Genomic DNA, 22685 nt, shown 5'->3' on the forward strand with positions numbered 1-22685 from the left:
AGTAAGTGTTTTTTGAAGGGTTGTGAATGTTTTGTGGCTCTAAACAAAGTTTAGTTCAGAGGAATTAGGAAAACTTGTTTTTTGGACTGTAAATGTTTCAAGCCCCTGATATAGACAAACAGGAGAATTAATTTAATAGAAGAAAATGAAAGTTTGGGAATATCCAGAACTAAATCGGACTAATTTGAAGAACTGTTGCAACAAAGAGGTGCCAAATATTACCATGTTAAGATCTGACATTCTGACAGGATTTATTAAAGAAGAATGAATGCTGAGATTGAATCAGAGGGTTCAATAAAGGTTTTAATGTTTAAGCAGCAAAGCACCAAAGAAAACCAGTGTGTTTGCCTAGCAGCACTGTAGTTAGAGCAATAACAGGCAATCAGTGTTGGCCATGCATGCATGCTGTCAACATTTCGAGCACCAGGCTGATGAACAAATAGCGAGTAAAATTACAAACACGAGACTGACGTGTTTCCAATAGATTCAGACATAGTTTTCTCAACCCTGGTAGACTGGTTTTGTTTGGGGATTAAATTAATTGGCTGGCTTCAGTATTCAAAGCTTTCAGTCCATGTCGGGTTTTCTGTTGATTGGCAGTTTCCCAAAACGTCAAGATAATAATAAGAGACGAGGAAGAGGAACACAAACTATGTGACATTTCCTGTACACAATATCATAGTGCTGAAACAATCAGTGGGATTAATCGAGATGAATCAATTATTGAAATAATGATAGTTTTAGCTTCACCTGCATATTTCTTTTTAGACAAGAAGGAAAATCTTCTTATGAAACTTGCTTTTTTAAGCTCATATTTCATTAGCATATTTAATTGAATCAAACTTCTTATTTTCTTGGTTTGTTGCTGTCATTTTTATCAAAACAGGTCTCTCTTGTAAATGAAACAACTTGTACAAATAAAGGTCACATAAAAATATTCACTGGGAGGACTGTATTATTTGAATTATTATTTTTTTGCATTTTAATGTATTTCTAATATTATATTAAAAAAAAGGTTAAGAGGGTAAATGAAAAATCAGTAGAATGTGCCAGCTTGTTTGATTAATAATTGATAAAATAATCATTAATTGAAACCCTAAAATACTGAGAATTTCTGACCTGATTGTTTTACTAAATAAACTAAAATCACAGAAGGACAACATTTTCTCTATAGAGATATTCTACCAGGATACTTTTAATAATGACCAGGTTTCTGGTCTCTTTTACTTTAAGGAAGCTTTTCTGGCTACATGCAGAAAAGCATGAAGCCAGAACATACATATGTACATACAAAGCATGTACATACACAGCAGCTTAATAATGCCCGAAGTGCAGCAAATTTCCAGAGGTCATCACATCCAGAGGGAAACATGTCAGAGAGCATTTATGCTGTCAAACAACATCAAATCTTGCTTGGCTCCACCAAAACCCACTGTTGTTTAGTCATCCAGTGAAACATGGTTATCATAAAGCACATTCAGCTTTAATGTCTCTAAACAAGATTCAGCTTGAAGCCTGACTCCAGTATTTACTGTTCCCCATCCTCCCCCACGCTATCCTGCTGATAGTAATCTGTCAGTCCCTCTGGGGAACGCTCACTTCCTATCTGTCTGTCTCCACAGTTTGAGAGGAACGACCCGGTGGACGGCAGGATCACGGAGAGGCAGTTTGGAGGGATGCTGCTGGCGTACAGCGGCGTCCAGTCACGGAAACTTAAGCAGATGCAGAAGGGCTTGAAGAAGATGTTTAAGGATGCACAGGTGGAGCCATCTTTTTGTTTATCTGCAGTCAGAGATAATCAGGTTTACTGTATTGTGCATGAATCTCATAATTTCACCAAATCCATGAACTGAAAACTACCACACAACATCATCACCATCCACATTAAAGCAAGTTTCACATCGCCATGGTTAGGAAAAACAAGTCCCTGCTTCAAAAGGAATATCTTCAAGCTTCACTCAAATAATCAGCTGCCCACATTTAGACAAGACAAAATAGTTCACAGAAAAAACGATTAACAGTCAAGACAAAAAACTGAATCTGAGTCTGTGTGTATTATTGTGGCACAGGCATTAGAGAAAACCAACTATAAATTCAAACTCAAGTTTCTTCTAGAATTTTTCACCCAACAAGGCGGTTCAGAAGCGTCAGCCAAAATTGATGATGCATGTCTGCAAATGTCTCACCGGAACTCTCCTGGATTTAACAATATTTAACAAAGAAACGTTAAGAATCTTCTGGTCAGCCGTGTTTGTGAACGGCAAGGTAAAAAGTAAGGCATCGATAAGAAATGATAACACTTTCTATTCCAGTCATCATCCACTTGGTCAACACTGTTTATCTATGATCAAAGAAAGAGCTGTCATTGCGTAGAAAAAGCCAACATTTCATCCATCTTTGAGCTTCTCTGGGATCTCAGTCTCCACAGACTCAAACCGTTTCAGACTTTGTTCGGCTTCTTTAATATTTCTCTTTCAGTCGCTTTCTTTTAGTTTGATTTAAGTTGATGCTCCAGAAAGGAGGCTGTAACTTTTTTCACCAGCGCCAACTTTCTTTCACCGCTCCCAGACACATTGCTTTAAGCACTAAAAACAGAAAAGAACAGATGAAAATTAAAACTGATTTGTGTCTTCTGTTTTGTATTTGCTTTCATACTAGCTCCTCCGTAGTCTAATGAGCTCATCAGTCATCTTAGTGAAATTGTGTCTGTGCGTTTTACATCCTGGCAAACATCACGCTTTCATTTTACATGTCTAAAATTTAATCTTAGTGAAATTGTGTCTGTGCGTTTAACATCCTGAAAGTGTAACGCTGTGAACACAAAATGAAAGTTTTGCAGGTTTAGAAACTAAACCTGGCAAACATCACAGTGAAATATTGAAAACCACATGCCAGAGAGGGGCATGATGAGGCATGTCTGATGGAGAAGTACAGAAATTATCTTAGAAAAGGGAACAAAAACAAAACAATGTTCTGTATTTTTAGTCTGTCTGAACAAAAACTGCAAGATAAAAGATAAAACATCCAAAACAGAGTAAAATTTGCTGAAACCCTTCAGGGAGTGGCTGTCGAACTTTGGGTCACCATTTCAAATAGTTTTTTTAAGGTTCTGAGCCAAAACTTCGAGTGTCTGCTGGAATGCTGGACATGAGAAAATATTTCATTATTGAATCCAACCAAACATCTAAAACCACAACATGAAAACTAAAATATTTCTGGGATGTAGGGCTGAAACGAGTAATTAGATTAATCCTAATGAATTGATCATTGAAACGATCGTCAAGTAATTTTGTAATCATTTAATTAACTGGAGTATACAGATATAAAAGGTCAATTTGAGGAAAGAACAACATAGTCAGAACAGTAATTAAGCCAAAACTGTACGAAAAATATATGCATTTATAGTTAAGATAAAAAAAACTTTTTGTCTGTAAATATGTTCTACCTAGAACTACCGCAAGTGACACAGTCTTATCTTCACCTGGTTGAAAATCTGTAAAAAACAAAACAACTCTTGTTAATCAATTTTTGCTATCCAATTATTAATCAGTTAATCCAAAACAAATAACCAACAAATTAGCCCTAAAGGTTATTGATGATAAATTAGAGGTTGATGATAGAAATATTGTTTTACTTGCAGGTGTTTCACTAAAGGAATGCTGTTACTGCAATTTTAGGCAAAAAAAGGAGAATATATTTCCTTATTTAAAAAATAAATTGAATTGCTTATTTGCATCTTTTAATGCAATATTGTATATAAAAAAGCTTAAGTGGTTAAATGAGAAATCTGTAGAATGTGTACATTTTTTAATCAGATTGATCGTCAATTACTAAAATAATTGTTATTTGCAGCCTTTTTAGGATGTAAAGCCAACCACCATGTATGCCCTTTCTCTTAATTTCAGATCTATTTCTGGTTCCATACTAGTTCATATTGAGTGCAATGAGCCCCTCAGTGAGTTCATTGAAGTTATACAGGGCATGATGAGGCATAACCTGATGGAGAAATTCAGCCATTATCTTAGAAAAAGGTTCATAAACAGAGCAATCACCTGTATTATCAATATTACTGGTCATAGGAGATCGGCCTCCTTAGTGGAGAATTAATTATGTTATGATAAGTACAAGTTGAACTATGAACCATGAAATGAAAACTGTGCATCACCAAAATAAGCACCATTTCTACAGTGAGACATAAAGGTTGGCAGCATTGTGATGTGGGCTTATTTGCTATATAGCTGAAAAATGGATTTCACTGTGAGCATCCCTGTAGAGTTACCAGACTAGAGTTACAAAGGCAGCCACAGTATTTCCAGTTTATCTTCAGGCTCTGGTTTCATAATAGTTCCTCCTTAGTGTAATGAGCTCATCAGTCAGTTTAGTGAAGATATGGGAGGCATGATGAGGCATATTTGATAGAGAAGTGCAGCAACTGTCAGAGAAAAAGGACCATAAACAGAGAAGTCATCCAACTCATGAAAAAGATGAATCCTTGTTTTGTCTCCCTCTAAGGAATTAAACATCAGACGGCATCACTCCCTGTTTCTCCTCTTTCATCATTTAGCCTCTCTCATCCTGCTGTTTGGCGTTCAGATTTCCAATAACCCATGAAGTAAATATAAAATAAAGAAAACAGAAATATGTTGCCAAAAAGCAGCTGCCTGCTTTTCTTTGCAAATGAACTCCGGAGCAGCAGCTGTCTGGTGGTGATTCTGGGGGTTTGTGTTTGTGTGCAAGTGTGTTTAACACCGTCTGTTCTCCTGTCCTTTCGCCGCGTGCTGATCATCCATGTGTGTCTAAAGCTTCTGCCCGCTTCCTCTTGTCATTTGTGTCACACTGCAGAGCTGTTCTCGGTTACGGTTGCAGATCTTATTGTGACAGTTTGTGGCAGGTTTTCTTCCTTTTTGGCCAGACTAAACTTTTTCCTTCCCTATTTTTTTCTCTCTTTTTCTACACAGGGAATCACTTTTGAGGAGGTGGAGAATTTCTTTACCTTTCTAAAGAACGTGAACGATGTGGACACAGCACTTAGTTTCTACCACATGGCTGGAGCTTCAATAGATAAAGGTACGCCCCCTCGCTTTAACTGGTCTATTTGTTATGACTTTTACCCGCTGAGATGTTAGAACCGTGCAAACCAAATCTACTCTCAGCTTGGCTTCGTTCCCACGCCTCACTCAGCTCTTTGTCATTCGTTTCTCTACCCATCTGTTTATCTACCACTTCTCTCTTTAAGACTGCAGCTGTGAGCACATTTAAATCCAGGACCTGCTTCTGCACACATGACAGACAATTTCCTGCAGTACAGGTTACTGATTCCCACCGACACATGGCGGCATCCTCATGGGTCGTTGCACGGTGGAGGGGGGCAGTCCTGAGGCATAAATACGTGGTTTCCCTCAGAAAATACCAGGAGTACTCCTGCTAAGGATGTTTAAAAATTTAAAATAAATGCATCTCTTGTTGCATTTATTAATCTCATGCTTAAAAAATAGGTATATATATACTTTAATCTGAGCACATTTATTTAGTGGAGGCTGTACATCACTTTACCACAATCTGTATAAAATAGATGAAACTGAAGCATTTTTAAATAGTATTCTTTGATCACAAATTCAATATTTCTAGAAAGTTTCATCAACTTCAAAAACAATGACTTCTTGTTTATCTACGGTCTAAACATGACCCGACACAGATGCCCCAATTTTTTCAAAACTTGGAAAAAAGACACAATTTCATATGACGGCATGGCAGCAGAGCAGAAAGAGAAGAAGGAAGTTCAAACCTCATTTTTTCCATCAATCAAATGGGAAAAGTTCAAATCCACGACTCAGTTTTTATATCCGGCTTTCTAACCGTATGATCAAAGATTTAAAGAGGAGCGGCAAAAGGAAGTGAGGTGCATTAGCAGTACTTGCTAACAACTGATGGTTTCATCCAGGACATGGAACTGTAGAATATCTTCTCTGCTGCATTGAAATTGAGATGTTAGGTTGTCAGCAACAGTCCGCAGACAGAGGCTTCTTCAGATTTGTTGCAAGACTGACTGCTAGGGGAGGTCCTTCCTGCCCACAGCATCACCTTCCACGGCGACTCTGAAGATACTTGGATGATACGAGTTACAACATTTAATTTCTCTTTGGGATAAATAAAGTATTTTTTAATTGAAGCCTTTATTTTGCAGCAACAGAATTAAGAGAAGAAGCCATGACAAAGCAGCTTTTAAATGACTAGCAGTACAGGAAAGGCAGAGGAGGAGACTGCTCTTGTTACACCCACTTCAGGTTTTTAGATATCTCACTATTAATCATACACATTCCTCTTGGGTTCACTACTCACTTTGCTTTAACTGGAAACCTTTTTAAAATGCACTGCATCATGAACCTCAATGAAAAAAACTAAAAACCTGTGACCTCTGCCAGAAAACCAGGAATAGGTCATCAGTTGCTCTTTCCACTGGATAATGATCCAAAACATATGTCCATATTTACATAGGTGGTTCACCGGACACAAAGCTAACCTTTCTCAGTCCTCAGATATAAATCCTGTTAAACTCATGGCAAGCTGAAGAGAGGAGAGCAGCAAAAAGGATTGGAGAGGAATCACCCTTCTCTCTGTTTGCTCCACCTTGGGAAATCTTCAAGAAGAAGTGCTGTCCTGCTGGTATTAGGGTGCAAATGTTTATAGCACCAGTAATTTTATTAAACCGTTATTTCCCGAACGTTGGATGCTGAAAGATTTTTCTTCATCTTTAGCAGAGATTCTAATCAGTGTGAAGGCTAAATTACTCATCACTGATTAGCTTATTTAAATTTCTTAACTTTTTTATTATTACATGCTAATCAGAACAGTTTGACATCAGCACCTGAGGATCTGCAGCTTTCTAATATGGAAACTGTTTGATGATTCATTGTCTCCTACGTTTATTGTCAGGAGACAATGAATAAACCTCCTTATGTTTTCTGTCTGCACATCTATTCACCGATGAAGCAGCAGCAGCTGCGTTAACGCGGTGAGGAGTCTGCCTCAAGGTGCCACAGTTCGGACTCGCATTAACTCACCAACGTCTGTCTGAAACCATCAGCCTTTTGCCAGGCATGAGTCTGCACCTTATCTTCTCCCCTCTGTTGTCCACTCTAAAACCGACTCCCTGCTCTTCCCGCCTACAGGAGCTCTCAGATCGTTTGCTGCTTTTCTATATCTTTCTTTTCCCCGTTTCTCCTTTTTGCTTTCATCTCTCTAATCTCACTCTCAAATCCAACAATTTCACACCCTTTCCCTGCTCTCTCTCTCCTATGTGGGCGTTAAGTGAGGAACTGCACAATGGCTCTCTGAAAGGTACAAAAGAAAGCCGCTAATGGGCTTCTTGGTGGGATTTGTCTCAGGTTTTCTTTTTCACCATTTGCTTTGACTTTTTTCCATTATGATGAACCTTTGTCATAATTTTATTTCACTAATTACCTTGATTTGCAGAAATATTAATTTCATGTGACAGACTAACACAAGCTAGTGCGTCATTGTGATGTGGAAGGAAGATTACAATTTATTATATCTTTCCTTTTCCAGGTACAATGTCATTTACAAAAATGATAAACATGTTTTTATTGTTTTTTAAAAAACTAAATACTGCTGTCTCAGTACTTTTCTACCAGCTTTGAACACTTATAGAATAAAATGTTTGCCATTTCTTCTTTGCAGTCTTGCTAAAACTCAGTTAGATTGGATGAAAAGCCTCTTTGACCTGCAATTTTTAATTCATTCCTCCATTCTACATTTGATTTTAGGCTTTTACTAGGCCACAGAGTATAATTGGTGTAAACTCTCATTTCTGAACTTCCCTGTGATTTCTGAAGAAAAGCATTCCCACAGCATAATGCTGCTACCTGGCAGTAATAACTAGCTTAAGCAGATACAACAGAACAAGACAATTTTTTTAATGCAATTAGACGATTACTCGTCATAATAATTGATAGACTATTCGATTACTAAAATAGTAATCTACAACAGCCCTAGTGCCACCATAGGTGGCCTCTATCTAATAATTAGGCAACATAAAAAAGGCATTAGGTTTAAAATGATAATATTTAGAAGTATTAGAGTGAAGGGGTTCTTTCATTCAAAATATTGAAAATTATGCATATTTTTTCCCACTTTTTTTTTTATCAATCGCATAATATTCCAACAAAATTGAAACTACTTTTACAGGGAACCACATGCCAGTTGCTCATCACCTTCTAATCCCAAACACCTTTATCTCCTCACAGCCTCCATCTTTCATTTCTCCCGATACTCCCCGTTCTCAGCCTCTCTCCTGTCTCTCTGCTGAATGGAAAAAAACCTGCCTAGTATTGATCCACTGCAGTTGGACATGTGTACACAATGCTCTCCGTGTGAGCTCGCTCAGACCTTTGTTACTGTGAAATCTCTCCCCCTCTCAGTTACCATGAAGCAGGTGGCCCGCACCGTTGCCAAGGTGGAGCTGTCGGATCATGTGTGCGACGTCGTGTTTGCTCTCTTCGACTGTGACGGTAAGCGCACGACAGTCTCATTATCGTATCCCTCCACTGGAGATAATTAAACACAGCATATAGTCCCTCTAGATATGAAGAAGCTGAAGTCATCGGAGCATTCCCACCCATTGAACTTGTCACATTTTAGTCACATTACAGTGTTGGCGTATTTTAACGGGTAGCAGGTATCCAAATCAACCTTGTGTGGAAAAGTAACTGAATTAACTTTGATTAATTTTGGTTCAATTTCACTAGCCACACCCTTTATTATGACCAGACCTGTAGATTCAACAATTATATCCATTTTCATATCATGGAGTAGGCCAAAGGATCTCAAAAAGCAACACCTCATACATCAGTCTAAAGAAATTAACAGATGAGAAACACAGTAATTGACATCTAACAGTCTGGAAATGGGACTCCAGTGGAAGCCTTTATCCACAGAGAAAACATGGAAAAGCAATGAACCTTCCCAGGAGTTGCAGTCTAACAAAATTTCTAGAACAATATCTCCAGCGCTGCAGGGCCTCACTTCCCTCAGTCAAGTTCACTTTTCATGGTTTAACCATAAGAAAGATACTGAAGCAAAATGGCCTCCATGACACTTCCAAGGTAGAAACCAGATCTGACCCAAAGGAACACAATGACCCATCTCTCATTCCCAAAACTCTGGAAAATATCCTCCAGAGAAAAGTGAAACTTTGTTTAGGATTTACATCCTGTTACTGCAGCTGGGATAAAAATATCACAAAAAAAGGTGATCATAACAAGAGTCAAGTACAGTGGAGGTTTGATGATCTGCAGCTGCTCTGCTTCTTCGGGTCTTTGACCGCTTAAAATAACTGATAGAACCGTGAATACTCATCAAATCATAAAGTTTCTAAACAAAAGAGAGAGAGAGAGAGAGAGAAAGAGAGAACATCCAGCCTTTTGGGTGATGCAGTCAGACAATGTTCCAACAAAAACAAACAAACCAACAGGAGGGTTTTTAAGCAGTCTTAGTCCAAGTCTGGACTTAAATCCAACTGAGATGATGCAGCACAACCTCAAACAGACACATTGTAGTTGAAACCCTTCAGTATTTTTGAAACAATTTTCTCTAACGAAGGACAAAGTTTCTTCTTTGTGAGATAAGGCTCATTGCCAGGTATCACAAATGCGTGATGGCAGTTTCTGTCACCAAGGGTGATTGATGATAAATATCAGTGTGACAACAAAATGTTAGGAGTGAAGCATCTCCTTATTGTGAACATTTTGATGAAAAGAAAATTGGCTTTAAAAATCTTGTTTGGCCAACCTGAGTCAGTAATTTGGTTGCCATGTCAGCTGCGCGTGTTTTGGGTATGTCTCTACCTGCTTTCTGGTATCTGCTGGAAAACAGTATTCCCTCAGTATGATGCTCCTACCACCATGTTTCACTATAGGGCTGCAGTGTTCTGGATGTTATTTTTACATTTATCATTTTGCAATTATTCACAACTTTGCGATAAAATCTGAATAGAATACATCGCAGTTTGAATGTGACAAAATGTTGTGCTGTTCGAAGGGTGTGAATATTTTCCGTGTTTCATTGCCTCTAGAGTTGAGAAAATTGGAAGTCCTCTCCCCGTACTCTTACTTCCCCTTCCTTCATTATTTCATCACCTCCTTCCCCCTGTCCATGTCCCCCCTCTCCCACCTCGTCCGCCTCCTCCAGGGAACGGGGAGCTTAGCAACAAGGAGTTCATCGCCATCATGAAGCAGCGGCTGATGCGTGGGTTGGAGAAACCCAAAGACATGGGCTTCACCCGGCTGGTGCGCGCCATGTGGAAGTGCGCCCAGGACACCGCCTGGGACTTCGCCGCTCCGAAGACGTAATGGACACCGTTTCAGAGGCGTTTTGTGTGGCGAGAGACAAAGACGCTCTTGTTCAGGAGAATCGACATGAACTCAGTAAAGCTGCAGCTCTGAGGGCGATCATCAGTCATTACTGCATGCTGCTGTACTTCAAGCTATTAACCCACCGTGACTGAAACATCCTGAACGGCTCCTGCTCTTGTGCCTTTCTGAGGCATTGCATTGTACTTGTGTTTTTCAGAATATTGCAAAGTTTCTGCCTATTTTTTGCCATATTCAAGCTTTTTAATTATCAGACTTAAAAACACTAAAAGCAACCGTTTTGTTTCCTTTTTGATTGCAATTAAGAGTAATAGGGAAGTCAGTTTTGTTTTTACCCAGATATGTTTGTTCAGGACTGACACCAGCCACTCAGTTTGTTTTGCACTAAGCGAATCAAGTCCCATAGCTTCTCCTATCTTAATATTCCTCACCAGTTTGTCCAATAAAGAACATACTTCCTTTTCTCTAAAGATAAATCTTCAAAGAAAATCCTATTAAAGATTTTTTCGTAATGTAAATGCGTCGTTCTTCTTTTCAGTCTGAATTTTAGGGAAAGCTCAGTGAAGGATTAACGGCACCGGTATCAGGAGTCATTCGTCACGCGTAATGGAGTGTACTATAACATGTTTATGTGAAATTTTGTGTTTTGATCACATCTGCCAACTCATACACTCAGAAACATAAAAGCGATGGATGTGTGTGTGGAAACAGTCAGCAGTTTTGTCTAATTGAAATGGAAAAGGATGGGCAGTCCTCGGCCTCTGCTGCCCATTTAAAGATTGTCCTGCAGTTTCCTCAAACACACACACCCACACACACCCCACCATCGGCCTGAAACACGCCGCTCTGCTCCCTCTCTTGCATGTTTTACCGTTGACAGGCGGAAGTGGTGCTCAGGAGTGATTGCTAGGCAGGAGATTAGGTTCAAGGACCTCTCATCATTATTCCTCAGCTGTTTTCTTCCAGGAGTTTACGTCTGGAATCCCAATCACATTGAAATTAAAATGTTTCATTTCAAATGGTGTTCCCTTCATGACATTTATTCTCAAAAATTGCTTTAGAGAAACTGTTTGATGTGCAAAAACTCCCAGAAAATGGGAAAACACCGTCGCATCTGAAGAGTGAATTTCAGGAAGCCATTCATGTAAACCCTGAGCAAGGACGGTCGGTCAAGTTTCACTGCTCACTGCTCACTGAAGCTGGATTCAGAGTCGGTGCCAGCCCAGTTCATTTGTGTAATTACATCATGTTCATTCACATCAATAACCACCTTCTCTTTTCTGAGTGTGCGCATTAATAATACTGTTTTTGAAATGCTAAGGGCTTTTTAATTTACAATGAGGAAAATGTGTGACTCACCAGGCCACTTGGTCTTCTCTTGAATTAATTAAAATACCACAACAACTGTTCTGTTTCAACCACATTCTTACAAGAAAATTAATGAGATTTTAGACCATATGTATTCAGGCCCCGGCCCTTTACTCCTGAGCTGCACTGCAGTTACCTTGGAAGTCAGAGATTAACAGGTACCAGATAGTGAAGAAGTCGGATTTCAAAATGGCGGGGCCCATGTTTGTAGTACTTCTTACATCATTTTAAGTTTCCATAAGCAAATACCACTTTTAATTTGTTTAGAGTTGCTGGCGCTACATGTAACAAATATTTTACATGCATTCTTACATGTGTCTTGTAATATGTTTCCACCACAGCCACTGTTGACGTCAGAAGAGGCCATATTCTTCTGGCAAAGTCGGATTTTAAAGATTGTAACTGGGGGTAGTAGTCGGGAGTTTTTTTCCACTGGGAATTCCGGCTTCATAGGGCGTTTCAATTTATTTTTCCGGCTGGGAAGTTGGCATTTCCTTGTTCCCAGTACACAACAACATTGTAACCATAAATATCATCCAGTGGTACCAATTAGCCTACCTGCAGACTCCACCTAATCGATAGTCTAGCTGTATTTAATTTAAGGTCAGCGTAAGTTGTTTTGTGAAGGGCGCAGAGATTTGTTAGAGAACAAAAGGCATCATGAAGACAAAGGAAAGATCAGATATTAAAGGGTTTGAGATATTTAAGGCTGGGTTGGGTAAACATTCCAAGCCTTGAGCGTCTCAAAAACTGTCATCTGAACATAGAAATCGAATAGCAAGTAACTGGAGGCACTGCTGGCAGCCAAAGCTCATGTGGGAGAATTGGTCAAACCCATGGGTGACCCTACACCCATGTGAAGGGTAGGGAAATCTTATTTTATTTCATTAATAATGATCTTATTTTAATGAAAATAAGATCATTTTATTTTCATAGTAGTGAAAATAATGATCTTAATAGTTTCTAAAAGTTATAGGAGAGCTTTAGTTTCACATTAAAGCAGTGATAGGTTCTTCACCAGTCATCTAGTTTGATTCCATGAATACAAAACCTATTCTCTTAAATAACTGAGAACAATTTTCTGATAAAGCACCACATTTCACAACTATTCCTGTCTGAACTTGTCAAGATCTTACTTTTAGCACTGAAATTTTCCCACTTATATGCTTTGTGTGGGCGATGAGTGACAGGATCTGCCAACATAATTGTGGATTTTCCACTGTGGTGCTGTAAAACACTCAGCTGCACCCAAAATTAAACATCCTGGAGGGAAAGCCGTCAAGTTGTCCATGTTTTCCTGATAGCAGAGCCCCATTATCAGAAATGACATATATAATGAGAAGATGAAGCTGATGAGAATAAACCCTTTTTATATCTATATGTGGCTTAATGTGCAATCTAGTGTTAAATTCTCATTTAAGGTTGAAAGAAATGCAGCTAAGGTGCTAATATTCTGACTGATAGCACCTGTAAATGTCATGGAGATCCAGTCAAATTATTTGTTTAACTAAAGTGAAATGCTAGAGGAGTACTGTCACATGTTGACAGGCTTGTTAGTGAAAGGGAAACCAGACATTTTTGGTTTCTGGACCCAGAAATCCACTCAGAGCTTCTCCATGGCATCCAGTAACAGAGTTCATGTACTCTCTGTTCCACATGTAAACAGAAACACAGAAGTGCTTTGCTGCCACCTGGAGGCTGCGATGGAAACAAACCCAAACGGTTCCATTTAATGACCTAAAATTATTGTTGTACTTTCTCCATGAAAACTTTTGGTTTTTCTTTTAGTGTAAGACTATAGAATACACAAATTTAATGTTCCCTGCAGAACTATTATACTTTTTGAAGTGTTTCACATTTTGTTAGGTCACAGCCACAGTTTTTCGTGAAATTTTACATCTTTTAGGATATCAAAATGGTGCGTAACTTCAAAATGGAAGGAAACTTATACTTTGCATAAAGATATTCTGTTGCAGTAACAGCTGCAACCCTTCACTAGACATCTGGAGGCTGAAATATTTCCCACAGATTTTCAAGTAAATATAGGTCTGCACTTTGACTAGGTCTCTGGGTTACACATGCACATGCTTTGATAAACAATTGTAGTTCTAGTTAAACTAGAACTACAACAGAACAACAGTTCTAGTTGTTTTAGTGTTATTGTTCTGCTGGCAGGTGAACCTCCTCTGCATCTCAAGTCTTTTGCAACCTTTAAATTTTTGTGCAGTAAACACTATTTAGTCCAATTCATCTTCTCTGTTCCTGATAAAGACAATAATTCACACAACATAATGCTGCCACCACCATGTTTTACCATGTGGATGACAGGTTTAGAGCAAAGGCTGGTAGTGACTATGTATATTTCATGAATAACTTTTTGAAAAATAAAGTTGTTTGAATAGTTTTAATGCAGGGTACTTATTTTACTCATGCATTATTTGAAGTAATGCTACTCTTCAGAACAGTGTTTGGTTGCTCTACCAACCAACCTCTGTATAGAGCTAGGAAAGAGGCATTACTATTATTTTTCAATTGTTAAATCTGAAGGAAAAAATTAAACTAAATGTAAAATTTTGATATTTGAAAAATAAAAAAATTTAAATAAAATGTAATTTTAAAGATTTGATTGAATTCTGTGACGTTTTTGTTTTGAACAATTGTTCCATTTGTTTCAGTGTGAAAAATACATTTTTTAAGCATCAGAATCCCTCAACGCAAATATTTTATTGTTAGATTTTTATTTAAAGTTAAAAGAATAAAAAAAAAAACAGAAGCTTCAACATTACACTGAAAAGATGGCTCTCAGTTTTACTAATAATTCATCATCACTAATGAAAAACGTGGAGGGTTAACATGAGCATCCTCACATCAAAACAAACAGGATCAAAACAAAAGTTCCTTTAGAAAAGGCATGGAGCAGAAATTGGTGGCTCTAACAATCCCACCTGGAATAAAATTTGACTATAAATACAGTATAAAACTTTAATGTTTACTGTGATTGTAAGAGGGGAAAAAAAGCCCAAACACTCACTGCTCCAAATCTAAATTTAACAATACCTCAGATCCATTACAAAAAAAAAAAAAATAACCACATACTGAGCCTGATAGGTCGGATGGATATCATTCACTGAGAGATAATTCACAATTAAACCTATAGAATGAAAGTTACAGGACACAAATCGTTTGAGACAGAGGGGCAGGTTAACATAAGCTTCAGCTCTGTACCATCAATTGGCGGCCTGCAGCCACCTAGTGGCCATAAGTAATATCACACCTTGAATCAGATCAAAGACCAAAGGTAGATGAGTACATTAAGTGCCAGCTGGGCTCAGTTGCTCAGGTGATGCGCAGACCATCTCCAAGGGCTGAGGGACCAAACAACAGATTCCTGAGCACACAGCTGGGTTACAGCTGGATTAAGAGAGATCAATCACTGTCAAACTTGATGGAGTTGACTGAGGTGGAAATGGCTCCGCCGCGGTAGCTCCCTCTCTTCTTTTTCGTCTTTTCGTGGCGGAATGACTTTCCTTTGGTAAACTTGAGAGCCTCATTAGCTCTCTGTCCCCAGTCTCCGTTGGCTCCATGCTGGCAGGAGAAGCAGAAATGAAAATGTAAAAAGTAGGGGAAAAAAATAAAAAAATGACTTCAAGGGTAAAGTGAAGTGTTGAGAGAAATCTAAACTCACCTTAGCTTCAAAGGAGTTATCTGCCAGTCGGGGATCGACTTCTACGCGTTCTTCGACTATTCTACGAAACGGTACGTTGGTGGACTGCAACAAAGTTTTTTCCATCAGTTTTCTCATCAATAAAATCTGAATGTATCGCCATCAGTTCCAGAGGTTTTACCTTCTTGTTGGCTTTGGGGAAAGTCTGCGGTGTGGTCGTTACTTTCTTATTTTTTGGCGTCTTTACAGCTGCCTCTTCCTCCTCTTCACTTTCTGATGACTCTTCATCACGTTTCCTCTTTCCATTTGTATCTGCATGAATCGGAGGCTTCAGAGTTATTCTCAAACTTTGAGAAAACAATCCAAACATTGAGCATATTCATGAGGTGGCAAGAATAATCCAACAGTGGTGTGCATTTATGTTCAGTACCTTTTAACTCTGATGCCCCTAAATTAAATTCTGTGCTCCAAATGCCCACAGAAAAAATAGAAATCAGCTTTATGAAGCAGAACAGCAGACAGGTCAAGCAGGAAGTTTTCACTAGATTTAAAGCAAATTTAGGTGATAAAAAGAAAGAAGCAATCCTGAGCCTTTTGTGTGACACCAACGCCACACTTTACTGGTGGTGCACACTTTGTCTATAATTTTGGAAACCATGTATAATTTTCCCTGAACTTCACAATTATGAACCACTTGTGTTTTATGAAATCTGACTCAAAGAGGAAAAAGTTTGGAGCAGGGGTCCCCAAAGTCGATCCTTGAGTGCCGGCATCCTGCATGTGTTAGTTCTTTCCCTGGTTTAATGCACCTGGATCAAATGATGGCCCAATAAAAGGCCTAAGAACAACACTGACAAGGTTGTTGGTACTACCAGGGAGAGAACTAAAACATGCAGGATGCCGGCCCTCGAGGACCGACTTTGGCCACCCCTGGTTTAGAGGGTTGAATGTTTTTGCATAACTGAGTGATCAAGTGATGACCAATACAAAGAAATGATCTGATGCTGGAGACAAACATGCAAGGAACTCACTGTTGGCTGTGGGAGTGGGGGGAGCCGTGGCTGCTTTCCGCGGAGCTTCGTCTTCTGAGGAACTGTCTGAGGAGCTGCTGCTCTCCTCGGCTTTGGCTGCCGCCATCGTCTTGCTCTTTGCTGCAGCAGCAGCTTTAACTTGACTAGTTTTACAGGCTGCTTCCTCCTCAGAGCTGCTGTCACTGGACGAAGACTCAGCAGGCTTACCAGTTGCCTTTGCCACTGTAGCTGCAGCTTTAGGAGTCGCTGCTTTGCCGTTGGTGGCTGCAGGTTTAGCAGGAGAGGCCTCTTCTTCTGAGTCGGAGCTGTCAGACTCTGAGCTGCTCTTTGTTTTACCAGTTTTTGCTGCAGGAGTAGCAGGAGTAGCAGGCTTTGAGGCGGCAGCCTTTGAGGCCGGGGTTGCTGCTTTGGTCACTGCAGCTTTGGGTTTAGCTGCTTCTTCATCTTCAGAGGAAGAGTCAGAGCTGCTTTCAGAGGATGCTGCAGGTTTTGCTGCAGGTTTTCCTGCAGGTGTCGCAGGCTTTGATGCTCCAGCGACAGTTTTAGCTGTAGGCTTTGAGGCTGGGGAAGATGTTTTAGTTGCTGTTGGTTTAGCCTTGGCTGGTTCTTCATCTTCAGAAGAAGAGTCAGAGTCAGAACTGCTTTCTGCTGCAGGTTTTCCTGCAGGTGTTGCAGGCTTTGATGTGCCAGCTGCAGTTTTAGCTGCAGACTTTGAAGCTGGGGTAGGTGCTTTAGTTGCTGTAAGTTTAGCCTTGGCTGGTTCTTCATCTTCAGAAGAAGAGTCAGAGTCAGAACTGCTTTCTGCTGCAGGTTTTCCTGCAGGTGTTGCAGGCTTTGATGTGCCAGCTGCAGTTTTAGCAGCAGTTTTAGCTGCAGACTTTGAGGCTGGGGCAGATGTTTTAGTTGCTGTAATTTTAGCCTTGGTTGGTTTTTCATCTTCAGAAGAAGAGTCAGAGTCAGAACTGCTTTCTGCTGCAGGTTTTCCTGCAGGTGTTGCAGGCTTTGATGTGCCAGCTGCAGTTTTAGCTGCAGACTTTGAAGCTGGGGTAGGTGCTTTAGTTGCTGTAAGTTTAGCCTTGGCTGGTTCTTCATCTTCAGAAGAAGAGTCAGAGTCAGAACTGCTTTCTGCTGCAGGTTTTCCTGCAGGTGTTGCAGGCTTTGATGTGCCAGCTGCAGTTTTAGCAGCAGTTTTAGCTGCAGACTTTGAGGCTGGGGCAGATGTTTTAGTTGCTGTAATTTTAGCCTTGGTTGGTTTTTCATCTTCAGAAGAAGAGTCAGAGTCAGAACTGCTTTCTGCTGCAGTTTTAGCTGTAGGCTTTGAGGCTGAGGTAGGTGCTTTAGTTGCTGTTGGTTTAGCCTTGGCTGGTTCTTCATCTTCAGAAGAAGAGTCAGAGTCAGAACTGCTTTCTGCTGCAGGTTTTCCTGCAGGTGTTGAAGGCTTTGATGTGCCAGCTGCAGTTTTAGAAGCAATTTTAGCTGCAGGCTTTGAGGCTGGGGTAGCTGCCTTGGCTGCAGGTGTTCCAGGTTTTGACGCTGGCTTAGCCTTAACTGGCTCTTCTTCTTCGTCTGATGAGTCAGAGTCTGAGCTGCTCTCTGCTGCTGTTGCAGGTTTGGCTGCAGGAGTTGAAGCTTTTGAAGCTGGTGTTGCCACTTTAGGGGCTGTTTGTTTGGTCTTCGCCGGCTCATCATCTTCAGAGGAGGAGTCGGAGCTGCTGTCTGCTGCTGCAGCAGGCTTTGCAGCTGGGGCAGCGAGTTTTGGGGCAGCTGGTTTAGGGGCAGCAGCAGCTGCTTTAGCAGCAGGCTTAGATTTTGGGGATTCGTCCTCTTCGTCAGAGGAATCCTCCGAGTCTGAGCTCGTCTCTGCTGCCTTGGCAGGGGATTTAGAGGCAGCAGGCTGGGCCTTCGGGGTCACGGCCTTGGTGGGCGGCTTTGCTGGAGCCTCATCTTCAGAGCTGCTTTCTGAGGAGACAAAACATTTGCATCAAAACCAGGATGACATGAAATGCTCTATGGCTGAAATGATTAATAATTAAGTAATCAATTAGTCGTTAACTGGACTATACAGATTTTTAAAAATGCAAGTTGCTGAAAAACACATCCAGAGCAGTAATTAAGCCAAAACTGTACAAAATATATATACACATTATAAATTTAAGATAAAAACACCTTTTGTCTGTATATATGTTCTATCAGAAACTCTTCAAGTGGCCTCATAGTTTTAGCTTCACCCAGAGCAGATACACTGAGGGAAATAAAATGGTTATTTTAAAAGGAAATTTGTTAATTTGCCTCTTTTTATGCATTTCTAAAATTGTATAAAATAGCTAAAGAGGTTAAATAAAAACAGGGAAAAAATCATCAGCAGATGTGCCAATTTTAATAATTGATCACTAAAGTAATCGATAGTTGCAGCTCTAAACTGCTCCTTTCCACCGTTCTTCACCTGAACTCGAGGTCTCGTCTTTCTGTGCTGCAGCGGTTTTTGCAGATGGAGCTTTGGCTGCTGGTTTTTTAACCGCCTTCTGTTCCTCCTCTGAGCTGGAATCCTCTGAGGAAGAGGAGGAATCCTTTTTAGCAGGAGTGATGGACGCAGCAGCTTTAGTAGCAGCAGCAGGTTTGGCAGGAGGAGTCTTTGCTGCAGGTTTCTTCACCTTCTCTTCCTCCTCATCTGAACTTGAGTCTTCCTCAGAGTCTTCTGCTTTAGCTGGGGCTGCTTTAGCCGGGGCTGCTTTAGCCGGGGCTGCTTTAGCCGGGATTGTTTTAGCCGGGGCTGCTTTAGCCGGGGCTGCTTTAGCCGCAGGCTTCTTGGCTTCTTCTTCATCTGAGCTTGAATCTAAGAATACATAAACACATGCAAAAATGTATTTTATCTCTTGAGCTTCACATGAACCAGAGTACAAAACGTTTGGGTTCTGGGATCATTACCGGAGCTCTCTGAACTGGACTCTTGCTTCTTTGCTGCAGGTTTGGTCGCTGCAGGTTTTGTGGTGGTTTTCTTCACAGGAGCAGGTTTTACTGTAATTATTTAACTGTTTAGTCACTAGTTAAATCTTTTGACAAGTCAGAATGAGAAAGCTGAGAAACTTACCAGCCGCCTTCTTCTTCTCCTCTTCATCACTACTGTCATCGCTGCTCTCTGAGGACTCACTGGCCTTGGCTTTGCTAGCAGCAGCTGCAGCAGGAGCTTTCTGGATGGAGGCAGGAGGAGGGACGGCGCTGTACGGTCCTGACAGGACAGAGGTGGACATTTACAATCAGGTCACAAAGGACTGCAGGAACAAACATCCTTTACATTTTTCATATCAACATTTATAACTATCAATTTATCACAGATATGTCTCTAGCGGTTAGGCTTCTAATATGGAAGTTGCAAAAGACAGACTGTAAAAAAGTTGATAGAGTAGATGAAAAAAATGGATGGATGGACAGATTGCTGTTGTTTATAAGTAAATAAAAAGTTTAAAAATTTTAAAACAAAATCAAACCTGGTTTGGGTTTTTTGCTTGGTGGAGTTTCATCTTCAGATGAAGAGTCTTCACTGCTGGATTCAGCAGGAGCTGCAGCTTTGTTTACTGGAGCTGCAGCTTTGCTTACTGGAGCAGCTTTAGCAGGAGCCTTACAGAACAGAAACACACTAAGCCATTATTACATGTTTCAATACATTTCTACAATGATGGTTGGAGAACTTTTTTCCTGTTTACCTTTGCTGGTGGTTCATCCTCAGAATCAGAGGAGCTGTCTTCACTGCTGCTCTCCTGCTTCTTCTGAGCAGAAGCAACTGCTTTGGCTGCTGTGACGACTTCTGTTATCAAAAGCAAAACGTATGTAAAGTCATTTTCATTATGAGCTTTACGCTGTTTAACTCTTGCCGTCTTCTGACTTACTCGCTGCAGGAGCTTTGGCAGGTTGCTCATCTTCAGAGTCTGACTCTTCGCTGCTAGAGCTGTTGTCCTTCTTCCTCGTGCTGCTACCCGCTGCAGCAGCAGGCGCAGCCTTAAGAGCAGTCTGCATACGTAAAATGTAATTTTAGAAACTGAGTGCAGTTGAAAATTCTGCAAAAATTTTGAGTTTCAGAATGAAGGTTTTGATTCCCACCTTTACAGGAGCCTTCTTCTCCTCCTCAGAGTCACTTGAGTCCTCACTGCTGGAGCTTTCTGCGCTGGGCCTGGCCTTCTTGGCTGATGGTCCATTAACTGATGCTGGAGCTGCTTTCCGTTTCCTGGCCTCAGGAGACCTTAGAGGAAAATGAATGCCATTACTCCTAACAAATTAGATTATTCACCAGGAAATATTGAATTTACACGGTCTCCTGCTTCTCGAAGTTGAAACATTAGAAGAGGCAAAACAGCCAGATTTTCTTAATAAAATCAGTAAGAAATTTAATTTTAAAATAATTAATTACTGTATATCTGTAGTATATTAGAGCTTCCACATTAGTATTTTCTGAATTGTTAAATATTTAAAATGATCAGAATGGTTCTACAATTCATTATATACATCAAGAATAACACTGCACCCTGTGGTGCTCCAACTCCATCTCATCTGACTCAATAGCACCAAATATAACCATTGGAGTACGCTCAAACACAACGTCTTAGTGAGTTATGTCCTCAGGTCCTCAAGTCTATACAGCAAGCTACAGATAAATTACAAGAGATTTTCAATTCATTACTTCAAAACATTACATGGTCATATATTGAAAGTCTTTTTTTCCTGCTAATTTTGTCAATGATTTAGCGCCAATGAAACCCCCAAAATTCAGAAAAATAATAGTGATAGTTGAGGCTTATGGCTCTTGAAACTCTTGACTTTGTCGTCCTCTAACTCTTAAATGGGCTTTGCTTCATCTTGCTCTGAAGACTGCGGTTCTCCATGCCATACTTTTTTCCTTCCACTACGCTTTTCATTAACTTGACAAGCGAGACAGACATGGTGTCAATGACAACCTGTTGGAAGACTGTCAAGTCATAATATGGCCATAACATACAATTTCTGCATTAAAATGTATTTACTTGGACTTAAATTTAAGTTTATAGAGAAAATAATTTTTTATTTTATTACAAAAGTCATCAAAATCAAACAAAAGTGCTTTATTTGTGCCAGATATTTTAACTGAATTTTTATTTATTGTGACAAAGGTACATTGAAGTATGTGACTGAAAAACAATAGCATTTTATTCAAGCATTCTTGATAATGAATAAATCTGAAACTGAAGGGCGCACCAGCAATTTTCTACCATATTTAACAAATAAGAGTGCAGTAATGATATTGCCAGTATCATCTAAGATTACTTTTCTCAGTAAAGAGGAAATACTGATGAAAAAGAGTCTAAAAATGAAAGGCAACTGACTTCACCCAGAAGTTGTAGATGTTGACCAGACTTTCTTCATTTTGATCTTGTGGAATCTGGAAGAAGCAAGAAAATGCAACTTGGTCTTTCATTTCAAAGAACTGTCTCAATCACAACTACACATATCGACTCGTTTCTTCTTTATGCTTTCACAAATAAGAAAAAATTATGCATTTACTCTAAAACAAGTGGCGACTACAACACAGCTGCACGTGTTGTTAATTTCACCGGGGCCCCCACGTCACCTGTGCGTTCAGTTAGGTTATAGACCCTCTCCCTGCAAAACAACAGACGGCTCAAAGTGAGACACTTACAACTTTAGTCTGCTTGAGGAACTGCTGAGCCGCCTTGGTGAACTTGTTCTCCAGCAGGAACGAATAAACGCATTTATAGAGATCACTCGGGACAGAGTTTGGCTCCGCCATCTTTACCACGCTCCTAGGACAGAGAGGAAGTGACTAAAGTGCGCAGGCGCATCATGATGGCGTAAACAGGCGACTCTCTGAGGCGATGGCTGCCTCCGTTCCATAAAAAATACTTAGCATCTTCAGAAAACTGGTAACAGTTCTTTCTGACTGTGTGATAATAAAATAAACCAAACAATGTCTTACATTCAATACAATATGTAAGATGCCGTTAATTATTTTTCTATGTGAAGTATATCTTAAAAGTTTAGATTTTTTCTATTTCGGACGGAGTGAGACCTCTACTGCTAGTATATTTTCCGAACTTCAAAGAATGCCACTGAATATTTTTTTTTATTCCAATAGGTACATATTTTTATTGTAGGATTTTACTTATATTTATATATTTGTATTAGTTTGATATAATATTTCAAACTTTATTTTTATAATTAGTTGTGCTCTTTGGAGGTTATGCGCAT

At 39.8% G+C, this 22685-nt stretch overlaps 2 protein-coding genes across 9 annotated transcripts in view; one reads left to right on the forward strand and one right to left on the reverse strand.

Annotated features, from left to right (window-relative positions):
* The window catches only part of micu1 (mitochondrial calcium uptake 1), a 43917-nt gene extending 33011 nt beyond the window's left edge, over nucleotides 1–10906 (forward strand). For 4 of the 5 annotated variants that reach the window (XM_028006099.1, XM_028006100.1, XM_028006101.1 and 1 more), the window contains 4 exons: nucleotides 1623–1760; nucleotides 4959–5067; nucleotides 8439–8528; nucleotides 10207–10906. In XM_028006099.1, the coding sequence (XP_027861900.1) occupies nucleotides 1623–1760; nucleotides 4959–5067; nucleotides 8439–8528; nucleotides 10207–10367 (498 nt within the window). In that variant the 3' untranslated portion in view covers nucleotides 10368–10906. Of the gene's footprint in view, nucleotides 1–1622; nucleotides 1761–4958; nucleotides 5068–5236; nucleotides 6570–8438; nucleotides 8529–10206 lie in introns of those variants that run through there. The other variant, XM_028006103.1, reaches the window with a different exon arrangement.
* A 3554-nt stretch (nucleotides 10907–14460) lies between these two features.
* On the reverse strand, nucleotides 14461–22269 carry nolc1 (nucleolar and coiled-body phosphoprotein 1). 4 transcript variants are annotated; one of them, XM_028006076.1, is made up of 14 exons: nucleotides 22117–22269; nucleotides 21803–21858; nucleotides 20547–20685; nucleotides 20336–20456; nucleotides 20153–20253; nucleotides 19937–20066; nucleotides 19540–19677; nucleotides 19377–19466; nucleotides 18895–19284; nucleotides 17268–18410; nucleotides 16452–17111; nucleotides 15602–15732; nucleotides 15442–15525; nucleotides 14461–15341 (listed from the first exon to the last, which is right to left on the reverse strand). In XM_028006076.1, the coding sequence occupies exons 1-14, from the start codon at nucleotides 22225–22227 to the stop codon at nucleotides 15183–15185; spliced, it is 3453 nt and encodes a 1150-aa protein (XP_027861877.1). In that variant the 5' UTR covers nucleotides 22228–22269; the 3' UTR covers nucleotides 14461–15182. The 4 variants fall into 4 exon arrangements, with proteins under 4 accessions (XP_027861877.1, XP_027861876.1, XP_027861878.1 ...); XM_028006075.1 differs by having other exon boundaries at nucleotides 14466–15341; nucleotides 16452–17435; nucleotides 17592–18410; XM_028006077.1 differs by having other exon boundaries at nucleotides 14466–15341; nucleotides 16452–17290; nucleotides 17459–18410.
* Nucleotides 22270–22685: the final 416 nt, after the last annotated feature.

Source organism: Xiphophorus couchianus, chromosome 22 (assembly GCF_001444195.1).
Source record: "Xiphophorus couchianus chromosome 22, X_couchianus-1.0, whole genome shotgun sequence".
NCBI classification, from domain to species: Eukaryota; Metazoa; Chordata; class Actinopteri; order Cyprinodontiformes; family Poeciliidae; genus Xiphophorus; species Xiphophorus couchianus.

Coding starts and splice junctions, on each gene's coding strand:
- nolc1 (XM_028006074.1), bottom strand. CDS start 22,227: ATGGCGGAGCCAAACTCTGTCCCGAGTGATCTCTATAAATGCGTTTAT. Junction 21,859..22,116: donor TCCTCAAGCAGACTAAAGTT/GTAAGTGTCTCA, acceptor TGCTTCTTCCAG/ATTCCACAAGATCAAAATGA. Junction 20,067..20,152: donor AGGATGAACCACCAGCAAAG/GTAAACAGGAAA, acceptor CTGTTCTGTAAG/GCTCCTGCTAAAGCTGCTCC.